Here is a 20619-nt window from a genome sequence, read left to right as displayed (position 1 = left end):
TATGTAACTTTTTCGGAAATAAAACCTCCTATTGTTGAATATCACCAATGTGTCATTGTACAATTTCTCTGAAATGAAAATTGGTAAATGCATGGTTCCTTTTCTCCTGACACCGTAGGCTCATGTAGTTTGATGTGAAGCGGTCAAATCAGCACTCTATTTTCCTGTTTGACTTTTAATCCCAGAAAAATAGCCTTAACTCGAAAAGCTTCGAGGCCTCGACTCCATCCTGTTCGGGGCCCATTATGCCAAACCCACGCAGACCGAGTTTCGTCTTCGAATTCTTTTCCGTTTAGGAGAAAAAGCCGTGTCGTGATTGGTGATATATGTTACATTTGCAATATGATTCCGTTCGCCCTCTCGTGGAATAATCCGGGACTGCAAAGAAATGACCAAATTTTGTAAATTTTATTAAACGGAAACGGAAGGTCCGAGAGACTCCGTTCGATGACTTCCTGGAAGATCCGGCCCCTGTGAGCGGCCCGACGCCGTCCGCGGATTTATCGGACGTAGTCGGACGTCTAGTAAGGGAGCGTACATTTGCAACATGCACTTTCTCACTAACCACACAGCTGGCGCACGAGAGTTCCCTTCATGTATGTTATTAAATTAATGTTTTTTTCCAGGGGTGGGCGTAGTATAAAGGTGATTGGGCGTAGCCTGTACGTGGTCCAGCAGCCAATGATAACTGTGTGGGTGGAGCCTAAAGAGAACCCGCCGATGAGGAGGAGGAGGAGGAGGAGGAGGAATAACCAACTGGTCTTCAACAGCACCGTTCCAAAGGTAAAGCCCGGATTGATACTGCCTTTACACAGGCAGCCCAATTCTGATATGTTTCACTAATTTGGCACCAATCAGATCAGTCTCTTTTGCCAATAATTTGGACCAAACATCTGAATTGATCTGCCTGTGTAAACGCAGCCATTTGTATTGTTGTGTAGTTGATGTATCAGTAAGCCTTTACCTGCCAGCCTGAACAAGAGGCCCACAGGGGACATGTGTTGTTCTGCTTCTGTTGTGTTGTCCTGGATGGTTTTAAATGCAGTGTATCCATGGGGTTGAATGGGGTTTTAAATGCAGTGTGTCCACGGGGTTGAATGGGGTTTTAAATGCAGTGTATCCACGGGGTTGAATGGGGTTTTAAATGCAGTGTATCCACAGGGTTGAATGGGGGTTTAAATGCAGTGTATCCATGGGGTTGAATGGGGTATTAAATGCAGTGTATCCACGCGGTTGAATGGGGTTTTAAATGCAGTGTATCCACGGGGTTGAATGGGGTTTTAAATGCAGTGTATCCACGGGGTTGAATGGGGTTTTAAATGCAGTGTATCCACGCGGTTGAATGGGGTTTTAAATGCAGTGTATCCACGGGGTTGAATGGGGTTTTAAATGCAGTGTATCCACGGGGTTGAATGGGGTTTTAAATGCAGTGTATCCATGGGGTTGAATGGGGTTTTAAATGCAGTGTATCCACGGGGTTGAATGGGGTTTTAAATGCAGTGTATCCACAGGGTTGAATGGGGGTTTAAATGCAGTGTATCCATGGGGTTGAATGGGGTTTTAAATGCAGTGTATCCACGGGGTTGAATGGGGTTTCAAATGCAGTGTATCCACGGGGTTGAATGGGGTTTTAAATGCAGTGTATCCACGCGGTTGAATGGGGTTTTAAATGCAGTGTATCCACGGGGTTGAATGGGGGTTTTAAATGGTCAAATAAATCAAATGGGAATCTTCTGGACTCATAGTAATGTGATTACTGATTCAGACCCCAACTAACTTCTCGCTCTCTCTCTCTCTGTCTCTCTCTCTCTGTCTCTCTCTCTCTCTCGCTTTCCCTCTTGCTCTCTCCCTCTCGCTCTAGCGCTCTCTCTCTCTCCCTTTCCCTCTCACTCTCTCCCTCTCCCTCTCCCTCTCCTGCTCTCGCTTGCTCTCTCTGAAGCAGGAGCATTGTACGGTGGTCTCTTCCTCTGAGATGACCTGTTTGACCCCGCGTGTGACCCCTGACACTAAGGTCATGGGGGTGTGGTTTGAGCTGGACAACGTTAAGGTGGCGTTTGAGAGCGTCGCGGGGAAGACGTTCTCCTACTACCCCAACCCCGAGCTGTTCGCTCTGAACAGAGACGACCCGGACACACCCTACCGCTTCAAACCTGGAGGGGTCATCGCTGTAGAGGTGAGATAAGTTAATACATTTAAATGTATGTTTATTGTTGTCTTTATTGGTAGTCAAATATCCCCTGTGGGGTCGATGAAAAACTGTCTTATGAAGCGACGTGTCCGCAGCACGCAATGACATGGACTTGTTTTATCACTTCATATGATTTAATCTGTATGATGTCTCTCCCCCAGGGTAAGGACCTGACTAACCTATGTTTCTCCCCCAGGGTAAGGACCTGACTAACTCATATCTCTCTCCCCAAGGGTAAGGACCTGACTAACCCATGGATGTCTCTCCCCCAGGGTAAGGACCTGACTAACCCATGTCTCTCCCCCAGGGTAAGGACCTGACTAACCCATGTCTCTCTGCCCCAGGGTAAGGACCTGACTAACCCATGGATGTCTCTCCCCCAGGGTAAGGACCTGACTAACCCATGTCTCTCTCTCCCAGGGTAAGGACCTGACTAACCCATGGATGTCTCTCCACCAGGGTAAGGACCTGACTAACCCATGGATGTCTCTCCCCCAGGGTAAGGACCTGACTAACCCATGTCTCTCTCCCCCAGGGTAAGGACCTGACTAACCCATGTCTCTCTCCCCCAGGGTAAAGACTTGACTAACCCATGTCTCTCCCCCAGGGTAAGGACCTGACTAACCCATGACTCCCCCAGGGTAAGGACCTGACTAACCCATGGATGTCTCTCCCAGGGTAAAGACCTGACTAACCCATGTCTCTCTCTCCCAGGGTAAGGACCTGACTAACCCATGTCTCTCCCCTAGGGTAAGGGCCTGACTAACCCATGGATGTCTCTCCCCCAGGGTAAGGACCTGACTAACCCATGTCTCTCTCTCCCAGGGTAAGGACCTGACTAACCCATGGATGTCTCTCCACCAGGGTAAGGACCTGACTAACCCATGGATGTCTCTCCCCCAGGGTAAGGACCTGACTAACCCATGTCTCTCTCCCCCAGGGTAAGGACCAGACAAACCCATGTCTCTCTCCCCCAGGGTAAAGACCTGACTAACCCATGTCTCTCCCCCAGGGTAAGGACCTGACTAACCCATGACTCCCCCAGGGTAAGGACCTGACTAACCCATGGATGTCTCTCCCAGGGTAAGGACCTGACTAACCCATGGATGTCTCTCCCAGGGTAAAGACCTGACTAACCCATGTCTCTCTCTCCCAGGGTAAGGACCTGACTAACCCATGGATGTCTCTCCCCCAGGGTAAGGACCTGACTAACCCATGTCTCTCTCTCCCAGGGTAAGGACCTGACTAACCCATGTCTCTCCCCTAGGGTAAGGGCCTGACTAACCCATGGATGTCTCTCCCCCAGGGTAAGGACCTGACTAACCCATGGATGTCTCTCCCCCAGGGTAAGGACCTTTCTAACCCATGGATGTCTCTCCCCCAGGGTAAGGACCTGACTAACCCATGGATGTCTCTCCCCCAGGGTAAGGACCTAACTAACCCATGGATGTCTCTCCCCTCGGGTAAGGGCCTGACTAACCCATGGATGTCTCTCCCCCAGGGTAAGGACCTGACTAACCCATGTCTCTCTCCCCCAGGGTAAAGACCTGACTAACCCATGTCTCTCCCCCAGGGTAAGGACATGACTAACCCATGACTCTCCCCCAGGGTAAGGACCTGACTAACCCATGGATGTCTCTCCCAGGGTAAGGACCTGACTAACCCATGGATTTCTCTCCCAGGGTAAAGACCTGACTAACCCATGTCTCTCTTTCCCAGGGTAAGGACCTGACTAACCCATGGATGTCTCTCCCCCAAGGTAAGGACCTGACTAACCCATGTCTCTCTCTCCCAGGGTAAGGACCTGACTAACCCATGTCTCTCCCCTAGGGTAAGGGCCTGACTAACCCATGGATGTCTCTCCCGCAGGGTAAGGACCTGACTAACCCATGGATGTCTCTCCCCCAGGGTAAGGACCTGTCTAACCCATGGATGTCTCTCCCCCAGGGTAAGGACCTGTCTAACCCATGGATGTCTCTCCCCCAGGGTAAGGACCTGACTAACCCATGGATGTCTCTCCCCCAGGGTAAGGACCTAACTAACCCATGGCTGTCTCTCAACCTCGGGTAAGGACCTGACTAACCCATGTCTCTCCCCTAGGGTAAGGGCCTGACTAACCCATGGATGTCTCTCCCCCAGGGTAAGGACCTGACTAACCCATGGATGTCTCTCCCAGGGTAAGGACCTGACTAACCCATGGATTTCTCTCCCAGGGTAAAGACCTGACTAACCCATGTCTCTCTCTCCCAGGGTAAGGACCTGACTAACCCTTGGATGTCTCTCTCCCTAGGGTAAGGGCCTGACGCGTGCTATGACCCGAGGGGAGGTGGTAGCCTGGCTGGGAGACAAGGAGTGTGAGGTCAAGACTCTGGACAGTACTCACCTGTACTGTGAACCTCCTGAGAAACAGCCAGCCAGTCTGGGGAACCACAAACTGCCCAGCCTCAGGGTTAGTCTACCTTATCTACACACAGCCTTAGGGGTTAGTCTACTGTATCTACACAGCCTTAGGGGTTAGTCTACCTTATCTACACACAGCCTTAGGGGCTAGTCTACTGTATCTACACACAGCCTTAGGGGTTAGTCTACCTTATCTACACACACAGCCTTAGGGGTTAGTCTACTGTATCTACACACAGCCTTAGGGGTTAGTCTACTGTATCTACACACACAGCCTTAGGGGTTAGTCTACTGTATCTACACACAGCCTTAGGGGTTAGTCTACTGTATCTACACACACAGCCTTAGGGGTTAGTCTACTGTATCTACACACAGCCTTAGGAGTTAGTCTACTGTATCTACACACAGCCTTAGGGGTTAGTCTACTGTATCTACACAAAGCCTTAGTTGTTAGTCTACTGTATCTACACACAGCCTTAGGGGTTAGTCTACTGTATCTACACACACAGCCTTAGGGGTTAGTCTACTGTATATACACAGCCTTAGGGGTTAGTCTACTGTATCTACACACACAGCCTTAGGGTTAGTCTACTGTATCTACACACAGGCTAAGGGGTTAGTCTACTGTATCTACACACACAGCCTTAGGGGTTAGTCTACTGTATCTACACACAGCCTTAGGGGTTAGTCTACTGTATCTACACACAGCCTTAGGGGTTAGTCTACTGTATCTACACACAGCCTTAGGGGTTAGTCTACTGTATCTACACACAGCCTTAGGGGTTAGTCTACTGTATCTACACACAGCCTTAGGTGTTAGTCTACTGTATCTATACACAGCCTTAGGTGTTAGTCTACTTTATCTACACACACAGCCTTAGGGGTTATTCTACTGTATCTACACACATCCTTAGGGGTTAGTCTACTGTATCTACACACAGCCTTAGGGGTTAGTCTACTGTCTCTACACACAGCCTTAGGGGTTAGTCTACTGTATCTACACACACAGCCTTAGGGGTTAGTCTACTTTATCTACACACAGCCTTAGGGGTTAGTCTACTGTACCTGCACAGCCTTAGGGGTTAGTCTACTGTATCTACACAGCCTTAGGGGTTAGTCTACTGTATCTACACACAGTCTTAGAGGTTAGTCTACTGTATCTACACACACAGCCTTAGGGTTAGTCTACTGTATCTACACACAGCCTTAGGGGTTAGTCTACATTATCTACACACACAGCCTTAGGGGTTAGTCTACTGTATCTACACACAGCCTTAGGGGTTAGTCTACTGTATCTACATACAGCCTTAGGGGTTAGTCTACTGTATCTACACACAGCCTTAGGGGTTAGTCAACTGTACCTACACACAGCCTTAGGGGTTAGTCTACTGTATCTACACACAGCCTTAGGGGTTTGTCCACCTTATCTACACACAGCCTTAGGGTTTAGTCTACCGTATCTACACACAGCCTTAGGGGTTAGTCTACCTTATCTACACACAGACTTAGGGGTTAGTCTACATTATCTACACACACAGCCTTAGGGTTAATCTACTGTCTCTACACACAGCCTTAGGGGTTAGTCTACTGTCTCTACACACAGCCTTAGTGGTTAGTCTACTGTCTCTACACACCGCCTTAGGGGTTAGTCTACTGTCTCTACACACAGCCTTAGGGGTTAGTCTACTGTCTCTACACACAGCCTTCGGGGTTAGTCTACTGTATCTACACACAGCCTTAGGGTTAGTCTACCTTATCTACACACAGTCTTAGGGGTTAGTCTACTGTATCTACACACAGCCTTAGGGGTTAGTCTACCGTATCTACACACACAGCCTTAGGGGTTAGTCTACCGTATCTACACACAGCCTTAGGGGTTAGTCTACCGTATCTACACACAGCCTTAGGGGTTGTCTACCTTATCTACACACAGCCTTAGGGCTTAGTCTACATTATCTACACACACAGCCTTAGGGGTTAGTCTACCGTATCTACACACAGCCTTAGGGGTTAGTCTACTGTATCTACACACAGCCTTAGGGGTTAGTCTACTGTATCTACACACAGCCTTAGCGGTTAGTCTACTGTATCTACACACAGCCTTGGGGGTTAGTCTACTGTATCTACACACAGCCTTAGGGGTTAGTCTACTGTATCTACACAGCCTTAGGCGTTAGTCTACTGTATCTACACACAGCCTTAGGGGTTAGTCTACTGTATCTACATACACATCCTTAGGGGTTAGTCTACTGTATCTACACACAGCCTCAGGGGTTAGTCTACTGTCTCTACACACAGCCTTAGGGGTTAGTCTACCTTATCTACACACAGCCTTAGGGGTTAGTCTACTGTATCTACACACAGCCTTAGGGGTTAGTCTACTGTATCTACACACAGCCTCAGGGGTTAGCCTTCTGTATCTACACATAGACTTGGGGTTAGTCTACCTTATCTACACACAGCCTTAGGGGTTAGTCTACTGTATCTACACACAGCCTTAGGGGTTAGTCTACTGTATCTACACACAGCCTTAGGGGTTAGTCTACCTTATCTACACACAGCCTTAGGGGTTAGTCTACTGTATCTACACACACAGCCTTAGGGGTTAGTCTACTGTATCTACACACACAGCCTTAGGGGTTAGTCTACTGTATCTACACACACAGCCTTAGGGGTTAATCTACTCTATCTACACACACAGCCTTAGGGGTTAGTCTACTGTATCGACACAGCCTTAGGGGTTAGTCTACTGTATCGACACAGCCTTAGGGGTTAGTCTACTGTATCTACACACAGCCTTAGGGGTTAGTCCACTGTATCTACACACAGCCTTAGGGGTTAGTCTACTGTATCTAAACACACAACCTTAGGGGTTAGTCTACCTTATCTACACACAGCCTTAGGGTTAGTCTACTGTATCTACACACAGCCTTTGGGGTTAGTCTATTGTATCTACACACAGCCTTAGGGGTTAGTCTACTGTCTCTATACACAGCCTTAGGGGTTAGTCTACTGTATCTACACACACAGCCTTAGGGGTTTGTCTACTGTCTCTTCACACAGCCATAGGGGTTAGTCTACTGAATTTACAGACACAGCCTTAGGGTTAGTCTACTGTATCTACACTCACAGCCTTAGGGGTTAGTCTACCTTATCTACACACACAGCCTTAGGGGTTAGTCTACTGTGTCTACACACAGCCTTAGGGGTTACTCTACCTTATCTACACACAGCCTCAGGGGTTAGTCTACCTTATCTACACACAGCCTTAGGGTAAGTCTACTGTATCTACACACACAGCCTTAGGGGTTAGTCTACCTTATCTACACACACAGCCTTAGGGGTTAGTCTACTCTATCTACACAAAGCCTTGGGGGTTAGTCTACCTTATCTACACACACAGCCTTAGGGGTTAGTCTACTGTATCTACACACAGCATTAGGGGTTAGTCTACTGTATCTACACACACAGCCTTAGGGGTTAGTCTACTGTATCTACACACAGCATTAGGGGTTAGTCTACTGTATCTACACACACAGCCTTAGGGGTTAGTCTACTGTATCTACACACAGCCTTAGGGGTTAGTCTACCTTATCTACACACAGCCTTAGGGGTTAGTCTACTGTATCTACACACAGCCTTAGGGGTTAGTCTACTGTATCTACACACAGCCTCAGGGGTTAGCCTTCTGTATCTACACATAGACTTGGGGTTAGTCTACCTTATCTACACACAGCCTTAGGGGTTAGTCTACTGTATCTACACACAGCCTTAGGGGTTAGTCTACTGTATCTACACACAGCCTTAGGGGTTAGTCTACCTTATCTACACACAGCCTTAGGGGTTAGTCTACTGTATCTACACACACAGCCTTAGGGGTTAGTCTACTGTATCTACACACACAGCCTTAGGGGTTAGTCTACTGTATCTACACACACAGCCTTAGGGGTTAATCTACTGTATCTACACACACAGCCTTAGGGGTTAGTCTACTGTATCGACACAGCCTTAGGGGTTAGTCTACTGTATCTACACACAGCCTTAGGGTTAGTCTACTGTATCTACACACAGCCTTTGGGGTTAGTCTATTGTATCTACACACAGCCTTAGGGGTTAGTCTACTGTCTCTATACACAGCCTTAGGGGTTAGTCTACTGTATCTACACACACAGCCTTAGGGGTTTGTCTACTGTCTCTTCACACAGCCATAGGGGTTAGTCTACTGAATTTACAGACACAGCCTTAGGGTTAGTCTACTGTATCTACACTCACAGCCTTAGGGGTTAGTCTACCTTATCTACACACACAGCCTTAGGGGTTAGTCTACTGTGTCTACACACAGCCTTAGGGGTTACTCTACCTTATCTACACACAGCCTCAGGGGTTAGTGTACCTTATCTACACACAGCCTTAGGGTAAGTCTACTGTATCTACACACACAGCCTTAGGGGTTAGTCTACCTTATCTACACACACAGCCTTAGGGGTTAGTCTACTCTATCTACACAAAGCCTTGGGGGTTAGTCTACCTTATCTACACACACAGCCTTAGGGGTTAGTCTACTGTATCTATACACAGCCTTAGGGGTTAGTCTACTGTATCTACACACAGCCTTAGGGGTTAGTCTACTGTATTTACACACACAGCCTTAGGGGTTAGTCTACTGTATCTACACTCAGCCTTAGGTGTTAGTCTACTGTATCTACACACAGCCTTAGGGGTTAGTCTACCTTATCTACACAGCCTTAGGGGTTATTCTACTGTATCTACACAGACAGCCTTAGGGGTTAGTCTACTGTATCTACACACAGCCTTAGGGGTTAGTCTACTGTATCTACACACAGCCTCAGGGTTAGTCTACCTTATCTACTCACAGCATTAGGGCTTAGTCTAACGTATCTACACACAGCCTTAGGTTTAGTCTACTGTATCTACACACAGCCTCAGGGGTTAGTCTACCTTATCTACACACAGCCTCAGGGGTTAGTCTACCTTATCTACACACACAGCCTTAGGGGTTAGTCTACCTTATCTACACACACAGCCTTAGGGTTTAGTCTACTATATCTACACACAGCCTTGGGTGTTAGTCTACTATATCTACACACACAGCCTTGGGGGTTAGTCTACTGTATCTACACACAGCCTAAGGGGTTAGTCTACTGTATCTACACACACAGCCTTAGGGGTTAGTCTACTGTATCTACACACACAGCCTTAGGGGTTAGTCTACTGTATCTACACACACAGCCTTAGGGGTTAATCTACTGTATCTACACACACAGCCTTAGGGGTTAGTCTACTGTATCGACACAGCCTTAGGGGTTAGTCTACTGTATCGACACAGCCTTAGGGGTTAGTCTACTGTATCTACACACAGCCTTAGGGGTTAGTCCACTGTATCTACACACAGCCTTAGGGGTTAGTCTACTGTATCTAAACACACAACCTTAGGGGTTAGTCTACCTTATCTACACACAGCCTTAGGGTTAGTCTACTGTATCTACACACAGCCTTTGGGGTTAGTCTATTGTATCTACACACAGCCTTAGGGGTTAGTCTACTGTCTCTATACACAGCCTTAGGGGTTAGTCTACTGTATCTACACACACAGCCTTAGGGGTTTGTCTACTGTCTCTTCACACAGCCATAGGGGTTAGTCTACTGAATTTACAGACACAGCCTTAGGGTTAGTCTACTGTATCTACACTCACAGCCTTAGGGGTTAGTCTACCTTATCTACACACACAGCCTTAGGGGTTAGTCTACTGTGTCTACACACAGCCTTAGGGGTTACTCTACCTTATCTACACACAGCCTCAGGGGTTAGTCTACCTTATCTACACACAGCCTTAGGGTAAGTCTACTGTATCTACACACACAGCCTTAGGGGTTAGTCTACCTTATCTACACACACAGCCTTAGGGGTTAGTCTACTCTATCTACACAAAGCCTTGGGGGTTAGTCTACCTTATCTACACACACAGCCTTAGGGGTTAGTCTACTATATCTATACACAGCCTTAGGGGTTAGTCTACTGTATCTACACACAGCCTTAGGGGTTAGTCTACTGTATTTACACACACAGCCTTAGGGGTTAGTCTACTGTATCTACACTCAGCCTTAGGTGTTAGTCTACTGTATCTACACACAGCCTTAGGGGTTAGTCTACCTTATCTACACAGCCTTAGGGGTTATTCTACTGTATCTACACAGACAGCCTTAGGGGTTAGTCTACTGTATCTACACACAGCCTTAGGGGTTAGTCTACTGTATCTACACACAGCCTCAGGGTTAGTCTACCTTATCTACTCACAGCATTAGGGCTTAGTCTAACGTATCTACACACAGCCTTAGGTTTAGTCTACTGTATCTACACACAGCCTTAGGGGTTAGTCTACTGTATCGACACAGCCTTAGGCGTTAGTCTACTGTATCGACACACAGCCTTAGGGGTTAGTCTACCTTATCTACACACAGCCTTAGGGGTTAGTCTACTGTATCTACACACAGCCTTAGGGGTTAGTCTACCGTATCTACACACACAGCCTTAGGGGTTAGTCTACTGTATCTACACACAGCGTTAGGGGTTAGTCTACTGTATCTACACACAGCCTTAGGGGTTAGTCTACTGTATCTACACACAGCCTTAGGGGTTAGTCTACTGTATCTACACACAGCCTTAGGTGTTAGTCTACTGTAGCTACACACAGCCTTAGGTGTTAGTCTACTGTATCTATACACAGCCTTAGGGGTTAGTCTACTGTATCTACACACACAGCCTTAGGGGTTATTCTACTGTATCTACACACATCCTTAGGGGTTAGTCTACTGTATCTACACACAGCCTTAGGGGTTAGTCTACTGTCTCTACACACAGCCTTAGGGGTTAGTCTACTGTCTCTACACACAGCCTTAGGGGTTAGTCTACTGTATCTACACACACAGCCTTAGGGGTTAGTCTACTTTATCTACACACAGCCTTAGGGGTTAGTCTACTGTATCTACACAGCCTTAGGGGTTAGTCTACTGTATCTACACACAGTCTTAGGGGTTTGTCTACCTTATCTACACACAGCCTTAGGGGTTAGTCTACCGTATCTACACACAGCCTTAGGGGTTAGTCTGCCTTATCTACACACAGCCTTAGGGGTTAGTCTACTCTATCTACACAAAGCCTTAGGGTTAATCTACTGTCTCTACACACAGCCTTAGGGGTTAGTCTACTGTCTCTACACACAGCCTTCGGGGTTAGTCTACTGTCTCTACACACCGCCTTAGGGGTTAGTCTACTGTCTCTACACACAGCCTTCGGGGTTAGTCTACTGTCTCTACACACAGCCTTCGGGGTTAGTCTACTGTATCTACACACAGCCTTAGGGTTAGTCTACCTTATCTACACACAGTCTTAGGGGTTAGTCTACTGTATCTACACACAGCCTTAGGGGTTAGTCTACCGTATCTACACACACAGCCTTAGGGGTTAGTCTACCGTATCTACACACAGCCTTAGGGGTTAGTCTACCGTATCGACACAGCCTTAGGCGTTAGTCTACTGTATCTACACACAGCCTTAGGGGTTAGTCTACCTTATCTACACACAGCCTTAGGGGTTAGTCTACTGTATCTACACACAGCCTTAGGGGTTAGTCTACCGTATCTACACACACAGCCTTAGGGGTTAGTCTACTGTATCTACACACAGCGTTAGGGGTTAGTCTACTGTATCTACACACAGCCTTAGGGGTTAGTCTACTGTATCTACACACAGCCTTAGGGGTTAGTCTACTGTATCTACACACAGCCTTAGGTGTTAGTCTACTGTATCTACACACAGCCTTAGGTGTTAGTCTACTGTATCTATACACAGCCTTAGGGGTTAGTCTACTGTATCTACACACACAGCCTTAGGGGTTATTCTACTGTATCTACACACATCCTTAGGGGTTAGTCTACTGTATCTACACACAGCCTTAGGGGTTAGTCTACTGTCTCTACACACAGCCTTAGGGGTTAGTCTACTGTCTCTACACACAGCCTTAGGGGTTAGTCTACTGTATCTACACACACAGCCTTAGGGGTTAGTCTACTTTATCTACACACAGCCTTAGGGGTTAGTCTACTGTATCTACACAGCCTTAGGGGTTAGTCTACTGTATCTACACACAGTCTTAGGGGTTTGTCTACCTTATCTACACACAGCCTTAGGGGTTAGTCTACCGTATCTACACACAGCCTTAGGGGTTAGTCTACCTTATCTACACACAGCCTTAGGGGTTAGTCTACTCTATCTACACACAGCCTTAGGGTTAATCTACTGTCTCTACACACAGCCTTAGGGGTTAGTCTACTGTCTCTACACACAGCCTTCGGGGTTAGTCTACTGTCTCTACACACCGCCTTAGGGGTTAGTCTACTGTCTCTACACACAGCCTTCGGGGTTAGTCTACTGTCTCTACACACAGCCTTCGGGGTTAGTCTACTGTATCTACACACAGCCTTAGGTTTAGTCTACCTTATCTACACACACAGCCTTAGGGGTTAGTCTACCGAATCTACACACAGCCTTAGGGGTTAGTCTACCTTATCTACACACAGCCTTAGTGGTTAGTCTACATTATCTACACACACAGCCTTAGGGGTTAGTCTACCGTATCTACACACAGCCTTAGGGGTTAGTCTACTGTATCTACACACAGCCTTAGGGGTTAGTCTACTGTATCTACACACAGCCTTAGGGGTTAGTCTACTGTATCTACACACAGCCTTAGGGGTTAGTCTACTGTATCTACACACTGCCTTGGGGGTTAGTCTACTGTATCTACACACAGCCTAAGGGGTTAGTCTACTGTATCTACACACAGCCTTAGGGGTTAGTCTACTGTATCGACACAGCCTTAGGCGTTAGTCTACTGTATCTACACACAGCCTTAGGGGTTAGTCTACCTTATCTACACACAGCCTTAGGGGTTAGTCTACTGTATCTACACACAGCCTTAGGGGTTAGTCTACCGTATCTACACACACAGCCTTAGGGGTTAGTCTACTGTATCTACACACAGCGTTAGGGGTTAGTCTACTGTATCTACACACAGCCTTAGGGGTTAGTCTACTGTATCTACACACAGCCTTAGGGGTTAGTCTACTGTATCTACACACAGCCTTAGGGGTTAGTCTACCGTATCTACACACACAGCCTTAGGGGTTAGTCTACCGTATCTACACACAGCCTTAGGGGTTAGTCTACCTTATCTACACACAGCCTTAGGGGTTAGTCTACATTATCTACACACAGCCTTAGGGGTTAGTCTACCGTATCTACACACAGCCTTAGGGGTTAGTCTACTGTATCTACACACAGCCTTAGGGGTTAGTCTACTGTATCTACACACAGCCTTAGGGGTTAGTCTACTGTATCTACACACAGCCTTAGGGGTTAGTCTACTGTATCTACACACTGCATTGGGGGTTAGTCTACTGTATCTACACACAGCCTTAGGGGTTAGTCTACTGTATCTACACAGCCTTAGGCAATAGTCTACTGTATCTACACACAGCCTTAGGGGTTAGTCTACTGTATCTACACACACAGCCTTAGGGGTTAGTCTACTGTATCTACACACAGCCTCAGGGGTTAGTCTACTGTCTCTACACACAGCCTTAGGGGTTAGTCTACTGTATTTACACACAGCCTTAGGGTTAGTCTACCTTATCTACACACAGCCTTAGGGGTTAGTCTACTGTATCTACACACAGCCTTAGGGGTTAGTCTACTGTATCTACACACAGCCTTAGGGGTTAGTCTACTGTATCTACACACACAGCCTTAGGGGTTAGTCTACTGTATCTACACACACAGCCTTAGGGGTTAGTCTACTGTATCTACACACAGCCTTAGGGGTTAGTCTACCTTATCTACACACAGCCTTAGGGGTTAGTCTACTGTATCTACACACAGCCTTAGGGGTTAGTCTACTGTATCTACACACAGCCTCAGGGGTTAGCCTTCTGTATCTACACACAGACTTGGGGTTAGTCTACTGTATCTACACACAGCCTTAGGGGTTAGTCTACCTTATCTACACACAGCCTTAGGGGTTAGTCTACTGTATCTACACACAGCCTTAGGGGTTAGTCTACCGTATCTACACACACAGCCTTAGGGGTTAGTCTACTGTATCTACACACAGCGTTAGGGGTTAGTCTACTGTATCTACACACAGCCTTAGGGGTTAGTCTACTGTATCTACACACAGCCTTAGGGGTTAGTCTACTGTATCTACACACAGCCTTAGGTGTTAGTCTACTGTATCTACACACAGCCTTAGGTGTTAGTCTACTGTATCTATACACAGCCTTAGGGGTTAGTCTACTGTATCTACACACACAGCCTTAGGGGTTATTCTACTGTATCTACACACATCCTTAGGGGTTAGTCTACTGTATCTACACACAGCCTTAGGGGTTAGTCTACTGTCTCTACACACAGCCTTAGGGGTTAGTCTACTGTCTCTACACACAGCCTTAGGGGTTAGTCTACTGTATCTACACACACAGCCTTAGGGGTTAGTCTACTTTATCTACACACAGCCTTAGGGGTTAGTCTACTGTATCTACACAGCCTTAGGGGTTAGTCTACTGTATCTACACACAGTCTTAGGGGTTTGTCTACCTTATCTACACACAGCCTTAGGGGTTAGTCTACCGTATCTACACACAGCCTTAGGGGTTAGTCTACCTTATCTACACACAGCCTTAGGGGTTAGTCTACTCTATCTACACACAGCCTTAGGGTTAATCTACTGTCTCTACACACAGCCTTAGGGGTTAGTCTACTGTCTCTACACACAGCCTTCGGGGTTAGTCTACTGTCTCTACACACCGCCTTAGGGGTTAGTCTACTGTCTCTACACACAGCCTTCGGGGTTAGTCTACTGTCTCTACACACAGCCTTCGGGGTTAGTCTACTGTATCTACACACAGCCTTAGGGTTAGTCTACCTTATCTACACACAGTCTTAGGGGTTAGTCTACTGTATCTACACACAGCCTTAGGGGTTAGTCTACCGTATCTACACACACAGCCTTAGGGGTTAGTCTACCGTATCTACACACAGCCTTAGGGGTTAGTCTACCTTATCTACACACAGCCTTAGAGGTTAGTCTACATTATCTACACACAGCCTTAGGGGTTAGTCTACCGTATCTACACACAGCCTTAGGGGTTAGTCTACTGTATCTACACACAGCCTTAGGGGTTAGTCTACTGTATCTACACACAGCCTTAGGGGTTAGTCTACTGTATCTACACACAGCCTTAGGGGTTAGTCTACTGTATCTACACACTGCATTGGGGGTTAGTCTACTGTATCTACACACAGCCTTAGGGGTTAGTCTACTGTATCTACACAGCCTTAGGCAATAGTCTACTGTATCTACACACAGCCTTAGGGGTTAGTCTACTGTATCTACACACACAGCCTTAGGGGTTAGTCTACTGTATCTACACACAGCCTCAGGGGTTAGTCTACTGTCTCTACACACAGCCTTAGGGGTTAGTCTACTGTATCTACACACAGCCTTAGGGGTTAGTCTACTGTATCTACACACAGCCTTAGGGGTTAGTCTACTGTATCTACACACAGCCTTAGGTGTTAGTCTACTGTAGCTACACACAGCCTTAGGTGTTAGTCTACTGTATCTATACACAGCCTTAGGGGTTAGTCTACTGTATCTACACACACAGCCTTAGGGGTTATTCTACTGTATCTACACACATCCTTAGGGGTTAGTCTACTGTATCTACACACAGCCTTAGGGGTTAGTCTACTGTCTCTACACACAGCCTTAGGGGTTAGTCTACTGTCTCTACACACAGCCTTAGGGGTTAGTCTACTGTATCTACACACACAGCCTTAGGGGTTAGTCTACTTTATCTACACACAGCCTTAGGGGTTAGTCTACTGTATCTACACAGCCTTAGGGGTTAGTCTACTGTATCTACACACAGTCTTAGGGGTTTGTCTACCTTATCTACACACAGCCTTAGGGGTTAGTCTACCGTATCTACACACAGCCTTAGGGGTTAGTCTACCTTATCTACACACAGCCTTAGGGGTTAGTCTACTCTATCTACACAAAGCCTTAGGGTTAATCTACTGTCTCTACACACAGCCTTAGGGGTTAGTCTACTGTCTCTACACACAGCCTTCGGGGTTAGTCTACTGTCTCTACACACCGCCTTAGGGGTTAGTCTACTGTCTCTACACACAGCCTTCGGGGTTAGTCTACTGTCTCTACACACAGCCTTCGGGGTTAGTCTACTGTATCTACACACAGCCTTAGGGTTAGTCTACCTTATCTACACACAGTCTTAGGGGTTAGTCTACTGTATCTACACACAGCCTTAGGGGTTAGTCTACCGTATCTACACACACAGCCTTAGGGGTTAGTCTACCGTATCTACACACAGCCTTAGGGGTTAGTCTACCGTATCGACACAGCCTTAGGCGTTAGTCTACTGTATCTACACACAGCCTTAGGGGTTAGTCTACCTTATCTACACACAGCCTTAGGGGTTAGTCTACTGTATCTACACACAGCCTTAGGGGTTAGTCTACCGTATCTACACACACAGCCTTAGGGGTTAGTCTACTGTATCTACACACAGCGTTAGGGGTTAGTCTACTGTATCTACACACAGCCTTAGGGGTTAGACTACTGTATCTACACACAGCCTTAGGGGTTAGTCTACTGTATCTACACACAGCCTTAGGTGTTAGTCTACTGTATCTACACACAGCCTTAGGTGTTAGTCTACTGTATCTATACACAGCCTTAGGGGTTAGTCTACTGTATCTACACACACAGCCTTAGGGGTTATTCTACTGTATCTACACACATCCTTAGGGGTTAGTCTACTGTATCTACACACAGCCTTAGGGGTTAGTCTACTGTCTCTACACACAGCCTTAGGGGTTAGTCTACTGTCTCTACACACAGCCTTAGGGGTTAGTCTACTGTATCTACACACACAGCCTTAGGGGTTAGTCTACTTTATCTACACACAGCCTTAGGGGTTAGTCTACTGTATCTACACAGCCTTAGGGGTTAGTCTACTGTATCTACACACAGTCTTAGGGGTTTGTCTACCTTATCTACACACAGCCTTAGGGGTTAGTCTACCGTATCTACACACAGCCTTAGGGGTTAGTCTACCTTATCTACACACAGCCTTAGGGGTTAGTCTACTCTATCTACACACAGCCTTAGGGTTAATCTACTGTCTCTACACACAGCCTTAGGGGTTAGTCTACTGTCTCTACACACAGCCTTCGGGGTTAGTCTACTGTCTCTACACACCGCCTTAGGGGTTAGTCTACTGTCTCTACACACAGCCTTCGGGGTTAGTCTACTGTCTCTACACACAGCCTTCGGGGTTAGTCTACTGTATCTACACACAGCCTTAGGTTTAGTCTACCTTATCTACACACAGTCTTAGGGGTTAGTCTACTGTATCTACACACAGCCTTAGGGGTTAGTCTACAGTATCTACACACACAGCCTTAGGGGTTAGTCTACCGAATCTACACACAGCCTTAGGGGTTAGTCTACCTTATCTACACACAGCCTTAGGGGTTAGTCTACATTATCTACACACACAGCCTTAGGGGTTAGTCTACCGTATCTACACACAGCCTTAGGGGTTAGTCTACTGTATCTACACACAGCCTTAGGGGTTAGTCTACTGTATCTACACACAGCCTTAGGGGTTAGTCTACTGTATCTACACACAGCCTTAGGGGTTAGTCTACTGTATCTACACACTGCCTTGGGGGTTAGTCTACTGTATCTACACACAGCCTAAGGGGTTAGTCTACTGTATCTACACACAGCCTTAGGGGTTAGTCTACTGTATCGACACAGCCTTAGGCGTTAGTCTACTGTATCTACACACAGCCTTAGGGGTTAGTCTACCTTATCTACACACAGCCTTAGGGGTTAGTCTACTGTATCTACACACAGCCTTAGGGGTTAGTCTACCGTATCTACACACACAGCCTTAGGGGTTAGTCTACTGTATCTACACACAGCGTTAGGGGTTAGTCTACTGTATCTACACACAGCCTTAGGGGTTAGTCTACTGTATCTACACACAGCCTTAGGGGTTAGTCTACTGTATCTACACACAGCCTTAGGTGTTAGTCTACTGTATCTACACACAGCCTTAGGTGTTAGTCTACTGTATCTATACACAGCCTTAGGGGTTAGTCTACTGTATCTACACACAGCCTTAGGGGTTATTCTACTGTATCTACACACATCCTTAGGGGTTAGTCTACTGTATCTACACACAGCCTTAGGGGTTAGTCTACTGTCTCTACACACAGCCTTAGGGGTTAGTCTACTGTCTCTACACACAGCCTTAGGGGTTAGTCTACTGTATCTACACACACAGCCTTAGGGGTTAGTCTACTTTATCTACACACAGCCTTAGGGGTTAGTCTACTGTATCTACACAGCCTTAGGGGTTAGTCTACTGTATCTACACACAGTCTTAGGGGTTTGTCTACCTTATCTACACACAGCCTTAGGGGTTAGTCTACCGTATCTACACACAGCCTTAGGGGTTAGTCTACCTTATCTACACACAGCCTTAGGGGTTAGTCTACTCTATCTACACACAGCCTTAGGGTTAATCTACTGTCTCTACACACAGCCTTAGGGGTTAGTCTACTGTCTCTACACACAGCCTTCGGGGTTAGTCTACTGTCTCTACACACCGCCTTAGGGGTTAGTCTACTGTCTCTACACACAGCCTTCGGGGTTAGTCTACTGTCTCTACACACAGCCTTCGGGGTTAGTCTACTGTATCTACACACAGCCTTAGGGTTAGTCTACCTTATCTACACACAGTCTTAGGGGTTAGTCTACTGTATCTACACACAGCCTTAGGGGTTAGTCTACCGTATCTACACACACAGCCTTAGGGGTTAGTCTACCGTATCTACACACAGCCTTAGGGGTTAGTCTACCTTATCTACACACAGCCTTAGGGGTTAGTCTACATTATCTACACACAGCCTTAGGGGTTAGTCTACCGTATCTACACACAGCCTTAGGGGTTAGTCTACTGTATCTACACACAGCCTTAGGGGTTAGTCTACTGTATCTACACACAGCCTTAGGGGTTAGTCTACTGTATCTACACACAGCCTTAGGGGTTAGTCTACTGTATCTACACACTGCATTGGGGGTTAGTCTACTGTATCTACACACAGCCTTAGGGGTTAGTCTACTGTATCTACACAGCCTTAGGCAATAGTCTACTGTATCTACACACAGCCTTAGGGGTTAGTCTACTGTATCTACACACACAGCCTTAGGGGTTAGTCTACTGTATCTACACACAGCCTCAGGGGTTAGTCTACTGTCTCTACACACAGCCTTAGGGGTTAGTCTACTGTATTTACACACAGCCTTAGGGTTAGTCTACCTTATCTACACACAGCCTTAGGGGTTAGTCTACTGTATCTACACACAGCCTTAGGGGTTAGTCTACTGTATCTACACACAGCCTTAGGGGTTAGTCTACTGTATCTACACACACAGCCTTAGGGGTTAGTCTACTGTATCTACACACACAGCCTTAGGGGTTAGTCTACTGTATCTACACACAGCCTTAGGGGTTAGTCTACCTTATCTACACACAGCCTTAGGGGTTAGTCTACTGTATCTACACACAGCCTTAGGGGTTAGTCTACTGTATCTACACACAGCCTCAGGGGTTAGCCTTCTGTATCTACACACAGACTTGGGGTTAGTCTACTGTATCTACACACAGCCTTAGGGGTTAGTCTACCTTATCTACACACAGCCTTAGGGGTTAGTCTACTGTATCTACACACAGCCTTAGGGGTTAGTCTACCGTATCTACACACACAGCCTTAGGGGTTAGTCTACTGTATCTACACACAGCGTTAGGGGTTAGTCTACTGTATCTACACACAGCCTTAGGGGTTAGTCTACTGT

The 20619-nt window shown here is 46.8% G+C and overlaps 2 protein-coding genes across 2 annotated transcripts in view; both read left to right on the top strand.

Annotated features, from left to right (window-relative positions):
• The first annotated feature begins 447 nt into the window (after positions 1-447).
• On the top strand, positions 448-2800 carry LOC145859989 (plexin-B3). Its single transcript, XM_082959678.1, has 6 exons — positions 448-473; positions 627-783; positions 1940-2173; positions 2350-2385; positions 2609-2687; positions 2796-2800. Exons 1-6 carry the CDS (start codon positions 448-450, stop codon positions 2798-2800), a joined length of 537 nt encoding a protein of 178 aa, XP_082815804.1.
• A 1547-nt stretch (positions 2801-4347) lies between these two features.
• Positions 4348-20619, top strand: part of LOC123739586 (plexin-B3-like) — a 220729-nt gene continuing 204457 nt past the window's right edge. Inside the window, exons 1-2 of the mRNA XM_082959676.1 lie at positions 4348-4365; positions 4479-4637. Of these exons, the coding sequence (XP_082815802.1) occupies positions 4348-4365; positions 4479-4637 (177 nt within the window). The remainder of the gene's footprint in view (positions 4366-4478; positions 4638-20619) is intronic.

The sequence above is a fragment of the Salmo salar genome, chromosome 13 (assembly GCF_965601325.2).
Source record: "Salmo salar chromosome 13, fSalSal1, whole genome shotgun sequence".
NCBI lineage: Eukaryota > Metazoa > Chordata > Actinopteri > Salmoniformes > Salmonidae > Salmo > Salmo salar.
This window is presented reverse-complemented; position numbering and strand designations above follow the sequence as displayed.

Excerpts from the sequence above, each read along its gene's own strand:
- LOC145859989 (XM_082959678.1), top strand. The coding sequence starts at position 448 with ATGACTTCCTGGAAGATCCGGCCCCT. Across the intron at positions 2,174-2,349 it reads GAGGGGTCATCGCTGTAGAG|GGTAAGGACCTGACTAACCT; the intron begins GTGAGATAAGTT and ends TCTCTCCCCCAG. Across the intron at positions 2,386-2,608 it reads ACCTATGTTTCTCCCCCAGG|GGTAAGGACCTGACTAACCC; the intron begins GTAAGGACCTGA and ends TCTCTCTCCCAG.